Genomic DNA, 13,391 nt, shown 5'->3' on the forward strand with positions numbered 1-13,391 from the left:
TCTTATCGTCCCAACCACACCATCAGAGCGATTTCTGGGCGAAAAATGCGGGTTTGCACCACACGTGATATTAATGTCGTTAATCGCGACGTGAATGCAAGTATGTCAAGTTCCTAATGTCATGACCCATCAGTCATCTTAGTCACACATTAGTGCCTTTCCACGCTATACTTTGGAATATATACCAAGTGAACGAGACGCGAGAGTTACGCGGTTTGTATTTATTTTTGGTACCGCGGCCCCACCGACGGACACATTACGCTTCCCAAGAGCCTGTTAAGGATTTCGCCTTAATAAAGAAACAGCAGAGCGCGGGAGGCAGTCTTATAAAACAAATCGAATGCATGAAATAAAAGAAAAGGAACAATAGGGTGTAAAAGCGTTAGCATGAGCTAGCCATATCTTCCGCGTTCTCCAAGTTCTCATCGTGATCTCCAGCTTATTTTCTTTTGCAGCACGTTCACGTTACTCATTCCACGTATAACTAAATGAAGTAAGCGCGCGGAATGCGTTACTCAAACAGCCGCGTAAACGCGGACCAAGCGAGCTAGAAGGAAATAGACAAAATACCCGTATTCACAGCCGGCAAACGCGTTCTCTGTGCGGTGAGTCACTGCGGTATTACCTTGGGGTGACGTGGTATTTAATACATCCCAAATAATTGCGATGTTGGCTAATAGCAACCAAAATATCAGGCTCGCAGCAGACGCCCGCCGCCTTGGCGCGGCTTCCGCAGCGGAGAAAGCCCACGGGTTCAACGGGTCCGGCACAGCAGCGCCGCGGCACGGGAGTTCACACAAAAAGGTCCTCGCTCCTCCCATGCATTCGCGCGGCGCTTTGGACACTCTCCCATATTCTAGGTCACTCTAAACAGGAGCGTATCGCATCAGGAATTATGGGAAAGCATTCTCTGCGGGATTACAACCGGTCAACCAACCAGCGGCGCGGCCGCACTGCGAGTCATCAAAACAAACATGGCGGCTGAAAAAGCAGGTGCGTCGCACGGTCCTGTTGCTCGCGAGTGTTGTGTCTGGCGATCCTTCGGGACAAAGGAGGCCTCATCGACGGACGTGAACATACCAAGTGCTCTTCGCGCTTGTCGTTTATCGCGGCCGGGAAGTGTCACCGTCAGTCACCTGGGACTGATGGATGTGCAATTAGTCCCCAGACTGCAATGGGTCATCGGCCTCGTGCGTAGCTAAAACGACAACGTTGCTCTTGGTGTGTTTCGTGAAGCACCAGCGCCCGCCCGAGCTACGACGAGGCCCGGCGCCGACTGTGACGCGCCAACCTGGAGCCCTTTCTAAGACAGCAGCCACCGCTCTCCCTGGAAATGGTGGCTTCCGCGAACTGACTGCCACGGAGAGGTTACTAATTCTTGCAAGGGGCCAGCGTCAAGCATTCCCGTGGGAACGACATCAACGTTTCGTTCCCAAGGTGTCAACCGTTGCCTGTGTGCGGGGGCGATCAGGCAAGATTGGAGGCGGAGCCCGGCGGAAAACGATGGCACATCATGAGCGAGATATGACGAACTAGTCGAAGATGGTCTTTGGCTAAGAAGAACCAAAGTGCATTCCCTCGTCGAGTGAAAAAGGGAAACGAAAGGGATAAAAAGCGCGACTTGAGTGTTTTGAGACGCTCGTAGACATAAACGCTAGAACTTGCAAAGATGTTAGCATGTAGACGGCTCCAATATCATGGAGCCCTACTTGTGAAATATGTACGTTTGTATATAAAACCGTTTTTCTGATCTCTCTGGATATCTTCTCCTCTCGGCACTTGGCGCGGCACCATCAATGGAACCTTCGCGGCCGCTCGGACTTCGCAACACGAGTAAGTGTCAACCATGGAGGTAAAAATACTAGGAGGGAGCGTCACGTGATTCCGCTAGCCTCGGCAAGCCAACCTCCTCTGAAGCCACCCCTCCCTCTCTCAGGGGCCCCGTGCGCGGTGCCTTATGGGGCGGAAAAGGCCCACAAGGTTGCCGGAACATTCGTGATTGTTTGGTACGTGGTAACTTTTAGTGGCGCCTGCCGTCACAGGCTTGGAGGCCCGTATGCGGGTGGTGGTTTTCTGCTACTGCGCGCGTCGTTCTTCGCTTCAAATGCGATGCCTTGAAACGTGGAGCAAGACTGGGGCGCCTGACTCATGAAGACAGAAAATTTTCAAGACGTCACTTGCGCTTACCACCGCGGTTAGTGGAGTTGCCAGCGCTCGCGGATCGAAACCCGTCCACACGCCCGAGTGTCGTCTATTTTTCCCTCGTACTCAAGTTTCGTCAAATCAGCTGTTGTGCACCTTAAACTGCGGTGCGTATTATCGTGCTAATTTTTGTCCCGCTGTCTTGCACCTAGGAAGAAACGAGATGTTTTGAAGGACGCTTTTTGGCGGATTTTCGCTTACTCCACTAAGCGAAAATGCAACAAGAAACCTAGCTCTGCTGTGCGTCTTTTGTTTTGAGAAAAATAAATAGCATTAGCCTGCATTCTAAACGCCGAAGTCGTCGCCGTTTATTCATATTTGCGTGCACTATTTTCTACGATTGTATGGTGCGACGACGCTGTTGATCGACGCGCCTCGGGGATCCACTATCGTTATGTAGTAAAGCAAATGGACGGAATTTGTGCATTATCTAGAGTTTATTCAGCTGTTTTCGAATGTGAGTATAGCTTCACAGCAGAATTATGTCCGAGAGTCAAACACTGCCAGGAGGACCCTTCTCTCTGCTAGTGTGAAATGGCATGAAAACTGAATACATATAGCGGCAAGAGAGAAATGGCAGCATTCATGCATTTGCACTTGTGGATTCATTGTGTTGCTGGTGTGCTTGTACTCTGGAAAGCACATTTTTATGACAACAGTAATTGTTTCATTCTTTATTCAATGTTTATTGCACCTATAGAAGCCAGAAGATTTCACACAAATTTATAATATAATATATAATGTATTTCACATTCATAATACAAATGAAGTACATTGCAGAGTATGCACAAAAGATAATGAACAGCAAGTAGGAAAACTTATTGTGCCACTGCTCAATGGTATCAGTATAAGTCAGCATACTTGTATGCAACAGGACATTTGTATACAATAATGTTATACAAAGTAAACTATATCACACATAGTATTGGTACCTTTAATAAAACTCTTCAATGGGATCAGCTTTCCTTGAATGTCACTGCTGCAGTTTAGCTGACAAATGCCTTGTATGCAACATCTTCGCTACAGGGTTATAATTGTACAATATTTATATCTGCGATGTACTCACAAATATTTAAAGGGTTTGGTGATGGTGCATGTCAGAAAAATAGGCAATACATATTCAGAAATAAAAAAAAAATAAGAGTGGTAGTCCACAAAGTCAAAGATGAAAAAATTGATGCGAGGTCAGACCCACAAACTAAGTACGTCAACATTGAAATACAATGCATTTTGCTGCAAGTAAAATGTACAACAAATCTTATGTTTTATCACATATCTACAAAAAAATCAGCACCGTCGAAGCTGAGTCAACACACCACAAAATTAAGAGGCGACGGCTCTATTACATTGTGAACCTCAAATGAATGAATATTTCACGGTATTTAAAACACCCATTGAGTGGTATACACCAAATGTTCGTGGTTGCAGTGAATCTGGCCTCATAAAAGGCTACTGTAAAGCAAGTAAACAAAGTGAGCACATTCAATTATTTTGGAAGTAGTAAAACCAACGGTATTCCAGGTGACGGAGGCAAATTTCCACAAAGGTCAGGTAAAAGGCATACAGGATCAAACTTTGAAAAATACATTGTCATCCTCAAGAGTATACTTAGCTCATGCCTAATGCATTGAGAGCATTCATAGCATGCCCATGTCATCGCACAGTTTGCTCTAGTGAAAGGTAGGCCAGCTAACCTACCGTCATTGTCCATACTGTTTAGCTTGGTGCTGAACAGAACAATTGTTTAAGCAGAATTCGCATGCAGGTGATTCAAGCTACAGCATTCAGCAAAACAACAAGCATGTACTTGCGCAATTTACAATAAGGCATCATATTTCTCCCCTAAAAAAAGTTTGATGTCTGCATACAACGCTCTTGAACAATATATGCGCTTTACAAAGTCACTAAAAAAACAAATGCCTTAACACAGAACTTGGGGTGAGGTGGGGGGAAGGTTCGTGGTTTGCACTCGTGAACGAGTGCAAAGGTGCGGGTCTGATTCCCAGATGTAGTTGCATTCCTGTGAGCGCAGAATGCAAATGCGGTTCTGTACTGGAGTTAAGATACATGCCGAGGAACCTCCAGGCAGTCAAAATTAATCCAGAGCCCGCCCTGCGTCTACTACAAACAAATACGTACCCTTCACCCGCCCGCCTCCACCTTATATTCCCTGAAGTTTACAGTACCCCCAACTGCCGGTGCTGTGGCACTCACCCGGCTATGCTTCCGCATATGCTGTGGGAGTGCCCAGCACAGTACACACATATTAACACCGCGACCCTCTCATCGAGGCTGCGTGAGGCTCTGCGGAGCTCCGCCCTCGACGACCAAATCTGGGCGACCCAGCACGCCTGTGAGGCGGCGGCGAGGCAAGCCCTCGACGTCCCCTCATGGGAGGCTTAGGGCCGGTCATCATAAAGTGCTGGTTCTACAAGAAAAGTTTATTCCTCCTCCTTAACACAAAACCTGGTGGGACTGCCGAAGTTGATAGATAAAGGAATTGTGTGAGCCATCACGAACATAATTTAACCCTGAGGAAACTTGTGTAGCAGTTTTTCCTGTACTGCGGGTCACAGCAGCTAAATAATACAAGTCATGGTGGCTCAGTGGCAATAGTGCTTCATGAGTGCAAAGTTGCGGGTCTGATTCCCAGATGTAGTTGCATTTCTGTGAGTGCAGAATGCAAATGCGGTTGTGTACTTGAGTTTAGATACATGCCGAGGAACCTCCAGGCAGTCAAAATTAATCCAGATCCCGCCGCTATGGCATCTCTTAGAGCCCATGTATTGCCTTGGAATTTTAACTTATTGCATGATGAGTCAGGTGTATTCTTCCCAGAGTGCTACTTGCCAATGACAGGTTAGAAAGGTTCAGGCACCCTAACTATGCTTTGTCAGTGTGCAGCCAAAGCAAATGACCAACATGAATGCGAGGTTTGTATTTCTCTACACAAGGCACCAGCTTGGTTCACCACGTCAATTGACTGCCATGGCGGCACAGCGCTTGTGGAACTATGCTGTCATGTTCACAATAATGCAACCATTATAATTCAATAGTATGCCTTTTTGTGCTCTCAGTGATCTAAGCAGTGCCCTGCCTATGATATCACCAAGACCAGTCGGTCCTACACAGTGGATGATTAAACAAAAAGAATATAATCAAGCAAAAGGGATCCTGCTCCTCTGCACAAGGTTGCAGGCACTATCCTCACCTTAGCGGCCACACATTGTTGTGGCAACATTAAAAAAGTCCAGTGTACTGTTCACCTGCCAAATGCAACAGCTCAAGTGGTCCGATTTACCCCTAGCCCTCCAATATATACAAGATGATTGATAACCACTGTGTGGTGTTTGCCTGCGAAGCCCTTAAAACAACATGTAGGCCATGCGCTTTGATGTAAAAAATTTCGAGTAGTTGTAAATAATTAGCCAATGATAGTACAAAAATTTACAAGATTTTCTAGATTTATTGGCCCTTGAACTGCGTCAGCTTTGTGTGCTTTTGCCTAATTCTTTCCTGATGGAGACGTTCCGTTGTCATCTTGGCAACGTAGCGCAGTCTCACATCTAGGTACTTATCTATGATTGCCCTCACAAGATGGGATGAGTGGCATTCAAGCGGGTGATTTTCGAGCATGTGCTGATCTAACACTTTAAAGAAGTCCTTGCCGACAAAGGTTGTCATAGTGGCCATTGCAACTTTAGCTGCAAGCCTTTGGGATGGTAGTGGCGAGCACACCAGAGCCCTACGCAGCTCTTTCTCACATTGTCTGCAAATGTTCAGAACATCATTTGAAGCGTAGATCAGTCCACCTCTCGTTTTTCGACGAATCAGGGAATATGCAGGCATGGATGGAGGAGTTGACACCTTTAGTGCAGAAGCACACTGATCGCACTGGAGGTGAAGCAGTAAGCTGCGAACTACAAACCCGGCTATGTGCGCAACAATTGCATCTCCAAGCTCAGACACCCTGCCTGGGTCGGCAGAGTAGTCATGATCTTGTACAATTGCTTCCGTGACTGGTTCACTGGCTGCAGGGCTTCTCTGAGGGGCAGTGAAGTTAATTACATCGATGGAGGATGGTTTTTCAGAGGAGCTTACAAAGAGAATTTCTATGTGTTCTAATGGCAAGCAATTTCCACCATCAATGTCCTTGACCTCATTGTGAACTATCAGACGCTTGAATGCTGCTGCAAACTGCTTTGCTGTTGGGTTGTCATTGCAGCGCCCAAATGATCTTATTGCAGCAAAAAATAGCTCAAGGTGGTCCTGGCTGAGCTTGGAGGTCGGAAGATATGCCAATAGGCCATTTTCTGTAACCAAGTGGTTGTATAGACGAATGGCATTGTCTAAGCAGACCACAAAGCCAATGAAGCCTGTCTTTCGGTTGGTCTCTATCATTAGTTTACCAGCTGCAGATTCCCTAAGTGAGCAAAAGTAGGCCTTCAGTTCTTCGACATACTCAGTGACACGAGTCACATTTTCAGGACACAGTGGCCTTTTCCAGCCTTCTTGCCTTGGATGCCTTGAATTTAAAATGTCAAATGCGTTGTTGACATGTCTAATAAACTTTTCTGTTGGCAAGGAATTTGAAAATTTTGGGATTTTTCGAGCTCTGCATTCACCAAGAGCATCTGCTACCGATTGACTAAACGTTTGAGCCGCCAATGAGACTTTCATGGGCTGGTTTTTCCAATTAACATGTGCCTGTCTAAGTTTGTTTGCCAAATGTAGGCCTTCTGTGTACTGAATTTCATGCAGCTCATCAATGTGTTTCCACAATATGAACTGTTTGTTCGTATCAACAATAGCCTTTTTATCACACAGGGTGTTCCGCAGCAGCTTCAACATGTGACAGGGATCCAACATGGCAAAGACAGGCTTTTTTGTCACTGGATGCGGAAAAGAAGCATCCAGCTCAGTCAGGTCCATCTTGCAGCCAAGGCTGCGCAGCATTGACAAATTTGCTGCAGCGCCATCGCATGTCAAACTCACAATGTGTGCACCTTTTTCGTGAGCGAAGCCAGCAGCTTGCAGCACCAAATTGCGCCTCTGCTCACCACCAAGGCCATCCACTAGAAAGTAGCCAATCGGCAGCTTCCATCTGCCATTGATTGCAACAAGCATTAAAACAAATGCATCTTTGGCAACTGGAAAGCTGTCATCATTGACATCAATGCCCATGTCAACATATCCATGGAACCTCTTTCCATCCCACTCCACATGTCTCCGAATGGCCATCTCATCCACAACCAGATTGCATAATGTGGAGTGGCCGTTTTGTGAATTTTGCTCTACCTTCATAGCCAATGCAGTCAGTGCCTCTTTTGAAAACCCAGCAGCCCCATCAATGGATTGGTACCATTTGCACAGAGTCTTTGGATGCGGAAGGCATGTGTCAAAAGTAGCTCGTACATATCGGTATGCTCTAGGTGAATAAAAATGCAACGTCAGTGCAAATGCCCTGAGCTCTGGCGAATAAGTGGGTGACACTGCTGCACCAGACTTACGTGTCAGTTGACGCATGAGCAAGTCTTTTTTTGCCCCACCAAGACTCTGCAGCGTGGCAACATCCTCATTTCCTAGAATGCGATTCTCAGACAAATCTTGAATTACATCTTGAAGATGAGCAACCTTATGTAAAAGCCGGCGACGGGATTGCTGCAGAGTCTTGATCTTTTTCTTGCTCGCAGTTTGCAGTTGCGAGTAACGCCTCACTTCGTGCCTCAGAAAGGCCTTTTCAGGTGTGTCTTCTGCTTGCTGTGGCTGCAAAATATCGCACGCACAGAAAACAGGTCCATGAGCAAACAACGTGACACAAATCATGTACCCAGAACAAGGTACTTAATTGTTGTGGCATACATTCTTATGCAAGCCATGAAGAATATAATGCTAAATTTTAGGTCATTACCTGGCTCACGACGGTTTCCATTTACACTTTTGTGAACTTAAAAACTTTGAGGGCATAAAACTGCCATCCACACGAGCTTGCTAGTGCTACTTAATTTTGTTTGTTTGTTTATTTATTTATTTGCAAAATACTGCAGGCCCATCTAGGCCCAGGCAGGAAAGGTAAAAGTACGAAACAACTAACACAGAAGAGGCCAATGTAGCATAGTTGAATGTGGGATGCTTCACAGCAACCTTTTAGTTTGAATAGGCAAAATATACTGATCTCATTCTCCTACACAAAAGACCAGTTTTGTCTGCCTGTATCACGGCTCCTCATGACTGATCGAACAAATAAAGATCATAGAAAATTGTAAAAAAACCTGTTGGTCTTCTAGTTCATTGTGTCATTTGAATGGAAAAGAGAAATTGTAAGCAGATTATTCGTCGCCAATTGCAAACCCTGAGGAAACTCACACTGCTGTGGGCAAATATGAATATGTTTCAGCTTTTAATTACATGGTTGCCATGATCATAAATGTTAGTGTCCACGTGCAGTTCACTGAGTGACATTTGTTATGCTTCATTCAGTGATATTTATATATTATGCCATGAAAATAAATGCTACTTCACTTGAAGTTAGCTAAGGAAACAAGTGTGTAAAAATTGCAGTGGTCGAGTATTATCCTTACCATAGTATGCCTTGCTGTTCGAGGTGTCGCTGGGTTGTGCATAGGCAGCACAGCAGAAGCATCACCCTCGAGCGTGCTGGTAGGCCTTGGACTGGGAGACTGGACAAAATACATCAAGTGCAATGATGAAGACTGTTTACTGCAACATAGCTTGACATTGCTGACTGTACAAACAAAATACCAGATGCACAGTTGAAGCTAAAGCCCAGGACTAATAGAGAGACCATTGGATTGATTTAAAAATTAAGCACAATAATGACCACCAAGCAGGACATTGTTAGGGAGATCAGTGGCTGTGGCTATGTACTGTATTCCTTATCTGATGTCCCAAAAAATGATGTTGATCAAGCTTACCAGCACAGTTTGTATGTTATTAAGTTTACTATAGTAGTAAATGTTCGAGTCTAGCAAGGGTGTTACTTATGCGTGTAATGAGAGGTGAAGTATAATTCACAGGAGTGTTTTCCTTATGCCAACGTTTTCCTTATGCCAAAAACCATTTTTTCATCTTGCTTTGCTTCAGGTTCTTTTATTTTCCTTATCTTGTACTTATCCTAGATCGACTAAATCGAGGTTATGATGTAGCACATATGGCTTTCATTCATTAGCACTTGCTTTTGCCAGTGTTTACAACGAAATTTGAACACACAACTCGTGCAGTATGCTTGTCACCTGTGTCAAAAAAGGGCTGTAATGTAGCTGATGATAGGTTAATCAGTTTGATGATAGGTTAATCAGTTCTATCTTTCTATTCATTCAGAGCATTACTAGTATTAGATATCTGAAAATTGGTCGAAAACATCTTACAAAAAACTGTGTGACAAAGTCTCATGCATTTTTTTAAACTGCAATAGTTACTTTAAAGGTGAAATCCAAAATATATATTACAGGGAAACACCAGATTTTTGAAAGCAGAGCACAGCATGAATGAACCAAGGCATACGCATGAAAAAAGCAAGCCCTGTGGTCATTACCACAATCAAACATACCAGGACATGTTGGATTTCGGAAGGCTCATCAGCAATGTCTGAATCAGCGAAGGACGAGCTAGCAGTTGCAGCAGCACCCTCTGCTAGCACATCTGACAAGCCCTCGGAGATGTCCATGGCTATTGTCACTTCAGAGAGACCTGCCTGAATAATAAGAAAAGCATACTTCACTTCAGGAATGGTGGGGGACATCTACCTCAGTCATGAAAAGGGCATGATCAAACTGAAAACATGCATTATGGCTGCATACAGCTGTGCATCAACTTACTGGCTCATCTTGATGCTGTGATATTCCCGCGGATGAAGCTGGTGCACTTGAAGGTTGCCTCATTGCTGTAGCATCGTCCTTTGCAAGCATCTGCAGTTAAAGAATAACTCACCATATACTTTTAAGATCCAACAATAACATTTGCTGTGGAATGAATTCAAACAACCTTTGCAGAGTCATGCAAAAGGCCTCGCATGATCTGTGCAGGCAGACCCTACACACCACATCCCCTTGTGCAGAAAACGATGTTCAATCTAAGTGTGCTTGCAAAGTACACATACATCTACTTGACTCTCGGAGAAAATGAGGCTGTAGTAACTTTGCAGTGCATTGTTTCACACACACACACAAAAAAAAAACATAGACATAGTTGTAACACACACATAATGTAATGTAATGCCCCCTCTGTAATGCCTCCAGGCCTTCAGGGTACTAATTAAAGAATTAAAATAATGTTCACCCCCGTAATTTAAAGTACAACTGCGTAACTTCATCTCAACTGTCATTTGACTGTTTAAAATTTGTTGAACAACACCATATCTTCTGGAAAAAAACTGTATTTAACCTCAACATGGGAAGTACAAGCTTGAGAGATTTCTTTATGAAAAAAAAAAAAATTCATGGAGTACAACTGTGTAACTTCATCTCAACTGTCATTTGACTGTTTAAAATTTGTTGAACAACACCATATCTTCTGGAAAAAAACTGTACTTAACCTCAACATGGGAAGTACAAGCTTGAGAGATTTCTTTATGAAAAAAAAAAAAAATTTGTGGCATGATTGAACTTTACACACACAAGCAGAGTTGCTACGTGCAGAATATTCTCTAGTTATTAACTATTGCAAAAGTTAATGTTACGTGAAGACTAATCTTTTCTGGTTTCTTAAATTAATTATAGTTCTATTGCAATTTTAATTGTTTTCAGCTACAAGAAATACATACAAAATTCAGTGAATAATCTTTATAGCAGGAAATGCAATTGTTTGACAATAAATATTTCCACTTTGTGGGCTTTTTAGGAGCTAGTGTAGCTAGTGTAAACATTTATTTCTCCTGAAAGTAATTTTAACACTTGTGGAATTTATAACAAAGTTAGAAAAAAATTGCCGACTTGTATTGCACCATTGATTACACAGTGTGGAGGCCCAAGTAAAAACACGGCATATAGAGCATTCTATAGTATGCTTTGTTGCAACCTATCTAGAAAGCTTTAAGGCAGTACTTTTTTTTAAATGAGAGTTTTTAATGACCTAGCATGGGGGGGGGGGGGGGGCAATTTGGAAAACAATGGAAGTTTGGAAAAAGTTTGCGCAATTCCTTATAAATATGAAGATGCGACCAATCAGCGATATTCCTGGTATTATATTTTACCATATTTTGAAATGCCTCTAGCCACAGTAATAAAATAAGTAAATATGAAAATTAGACTAATCAACTTTCTAGAAAACCGAAAGAGTCATAAAATTGATTGTAAGTGCATGACTTGAATCCCTTTATCATGTAAATGAGTTTCAATTTCAATTAATTTTATTTGCAAGTAATGTTAGAGATAAAATAAATCTAAAACTCTTGAGTGAGGCCCATCCAGCGGGCTGAGCAGATCGCGCCGGGATCTACGGGCTCCTGCAGCCGTCTAGCGTACCCTCTAAAAATTTTATGAATAAAGTTTTACCGAACCGAACCAAGACATAGAAACTTAGTATTGAGCAGACATGTAGTGTCACGTGCAACACAAACCTTGGTGGGGCCCGCGAGCGATGGTACTGCATTAGCCATCAAGTGACCGTGGCCTTTGGTACCGCTCGCAAAATCACCGTCGCTGAAGTGCTCCGAGCAAACAACGCTCCAATGTGATGGTGCCCACGCAGGTGAGCGGCACACTGCTAGGGCCCACTCTTCTCTCAGGTCACGCTGCCTTGGAAACCTAGTGCATAATTTTAGTGTCAATGATCATTACTCGATCTGCACCAACATTTCAACTGAACATGCATGTTAAAGAGCAGTGCGACTGAATTGTTTGCACTTATATATATAGCACAGAACGAACACTTCTATTTCCCTTTCTCGTGTTATCATATATCGAGGGCAAATTTATTGTTTGCTTAAGTTTTACATCATAATGCACTTCTTTTTCGGACATCTCACTATTTCATCAGTGAATTCATTCACACGAGCACGTATATATAGTCACTAGCGAATATTGCAGTTCCGTTTTTATAAATTAAAGAGAAAAAAAAACGTTCATTGTGCTTACCTATGGAAGGACAGACCATCACGCCGATTTTCTGTTCGGTTAGGGCATCCTGGCACACAACACTTCATCACGCAGGTGCGCCTTGCTGACGGTAGTTCTCGCCGGTCTGCTGAGAGGCCGAAGACTATGAGCAGAACGACAGCGCGTTGAGTGGGACCGTCTACCTTAACTATGGGCCGGCACGGCGCTAAATATGTTCGGAGTCCCCGGCTCGCCAGTGCATCCTTGGGCACAATACGGGACGAATTTTCTTCCCGTGGGAAAGCAGTCGCTTCGGGCCTTGTACGCTCGCTTAATCGCCTACACATTTTTGCGGGGGCGAAAGGCATCATTGTTTCCCAAACGACGTCCCCAAACGCGACGTATCGCCGTCGGAAAGGCGGCTTGGTTGCCTTCACACGTTTGCAGGACGAAAGGTTTCCTCGTTTCCCTGAAACCGCCCCGAAACGCAACCAGTCGTCCTTGAGGTGGTCCTCCCGGGTTGTTGGGCGCAATGCCGACGCCTTCGTTCGCAACAGCCTTGGCGCCTGTCTGCTAATTAAGCGGCCAGCTGCGTGGTGGTTCGGTGCGTTACAAAGACTCGACTGCCACACGGATCCCTTCATGAACTAACCTCGGCGCGCGTTTGCCGCGCCGAGTATATGCGCATATTCCGAAACCCCCGCAGCAGACGAAACCGAAGCCACCGAAGCGAGCCGAGTAAAATCTACCGCTTGCCTATCACGTGAGGGCCTATTTCCCATCATCCCATTCCTCTAAATTTTTTATGACTAGGCTTCAAGATTGTCACGTGACGCTCCCTCCTAGTTTTTTTCCTTCCTCCATGGGATTTAGTCGCTCCCCATCGTGTGCTCCGTAGAGTTTCCTACAATAATTGCTAGGGGGAAATGTGGCGCTGCAATCGTTCAGCAATCATTGGAATGATCATTAGTGCATGGATTTGTCTGATTTTTGTGATTGTCGCTTTTTTTATTACGCTTTAATTGTCTTCATTACCGTGCATTTTAAAGCAATATGCACTTGGATAAATGCAGGAGACCCTATAAACACGCATAAATGTTATTAGTTACAGTGGCCTGTCGAGGTTTGCCAAAT

The 13,391-nt window shown here is 44.3% G+C and overlaps 1 protein-coding gene across 1 annotated transcript; it reads right to left on the reverse strand.

Annotated features, from left to right (window-relative positions):
- Positions 1 to 9,531: 9,531 nt before the first annotated feature.
- LOC125944280 (uncharacterized) lies at positions 9,532 to 13,056 on the reverse strand. Its single transcript, XM_049664626.1, has 5 exons — positions 12,297 to 13,056; positions 11,780 to 11,966; positions 10,041 to 10,130; positions 9,773 to 9,916; positions 9,532 to 9,564 (listed from the first exon to the last, which is right to left on the reverse strand). Exons 1-5 carry the CDS (start codon positions 12,899 to 12,901, stop codon positions 9,532 to 9,534), a joined length of 1,059 nt encoding a protein of 352 aa, XP_049520583.1. The 5' UTR covers positions 12,902 to 13,056.
- Positions 13,057 to 13,391: the final 335 nt, after the last annotated feature.

This window comes from Dermacentor silvarum, chromosome 3, assembly GCF_013339745.2.
Source record: "Dermacentor silvarum isolate Dsil-2018 chromosome 3, BIME_Dsil_1.4, whole genome shotgun sequence".
In the NCBI taxonomy this organism is placed as follows: Eukaryota; Metazoa; Arthropoda; class Arachnida; order Ixodida; family Ixodidae; genus Dermacentor; species Dermacentor silvarum.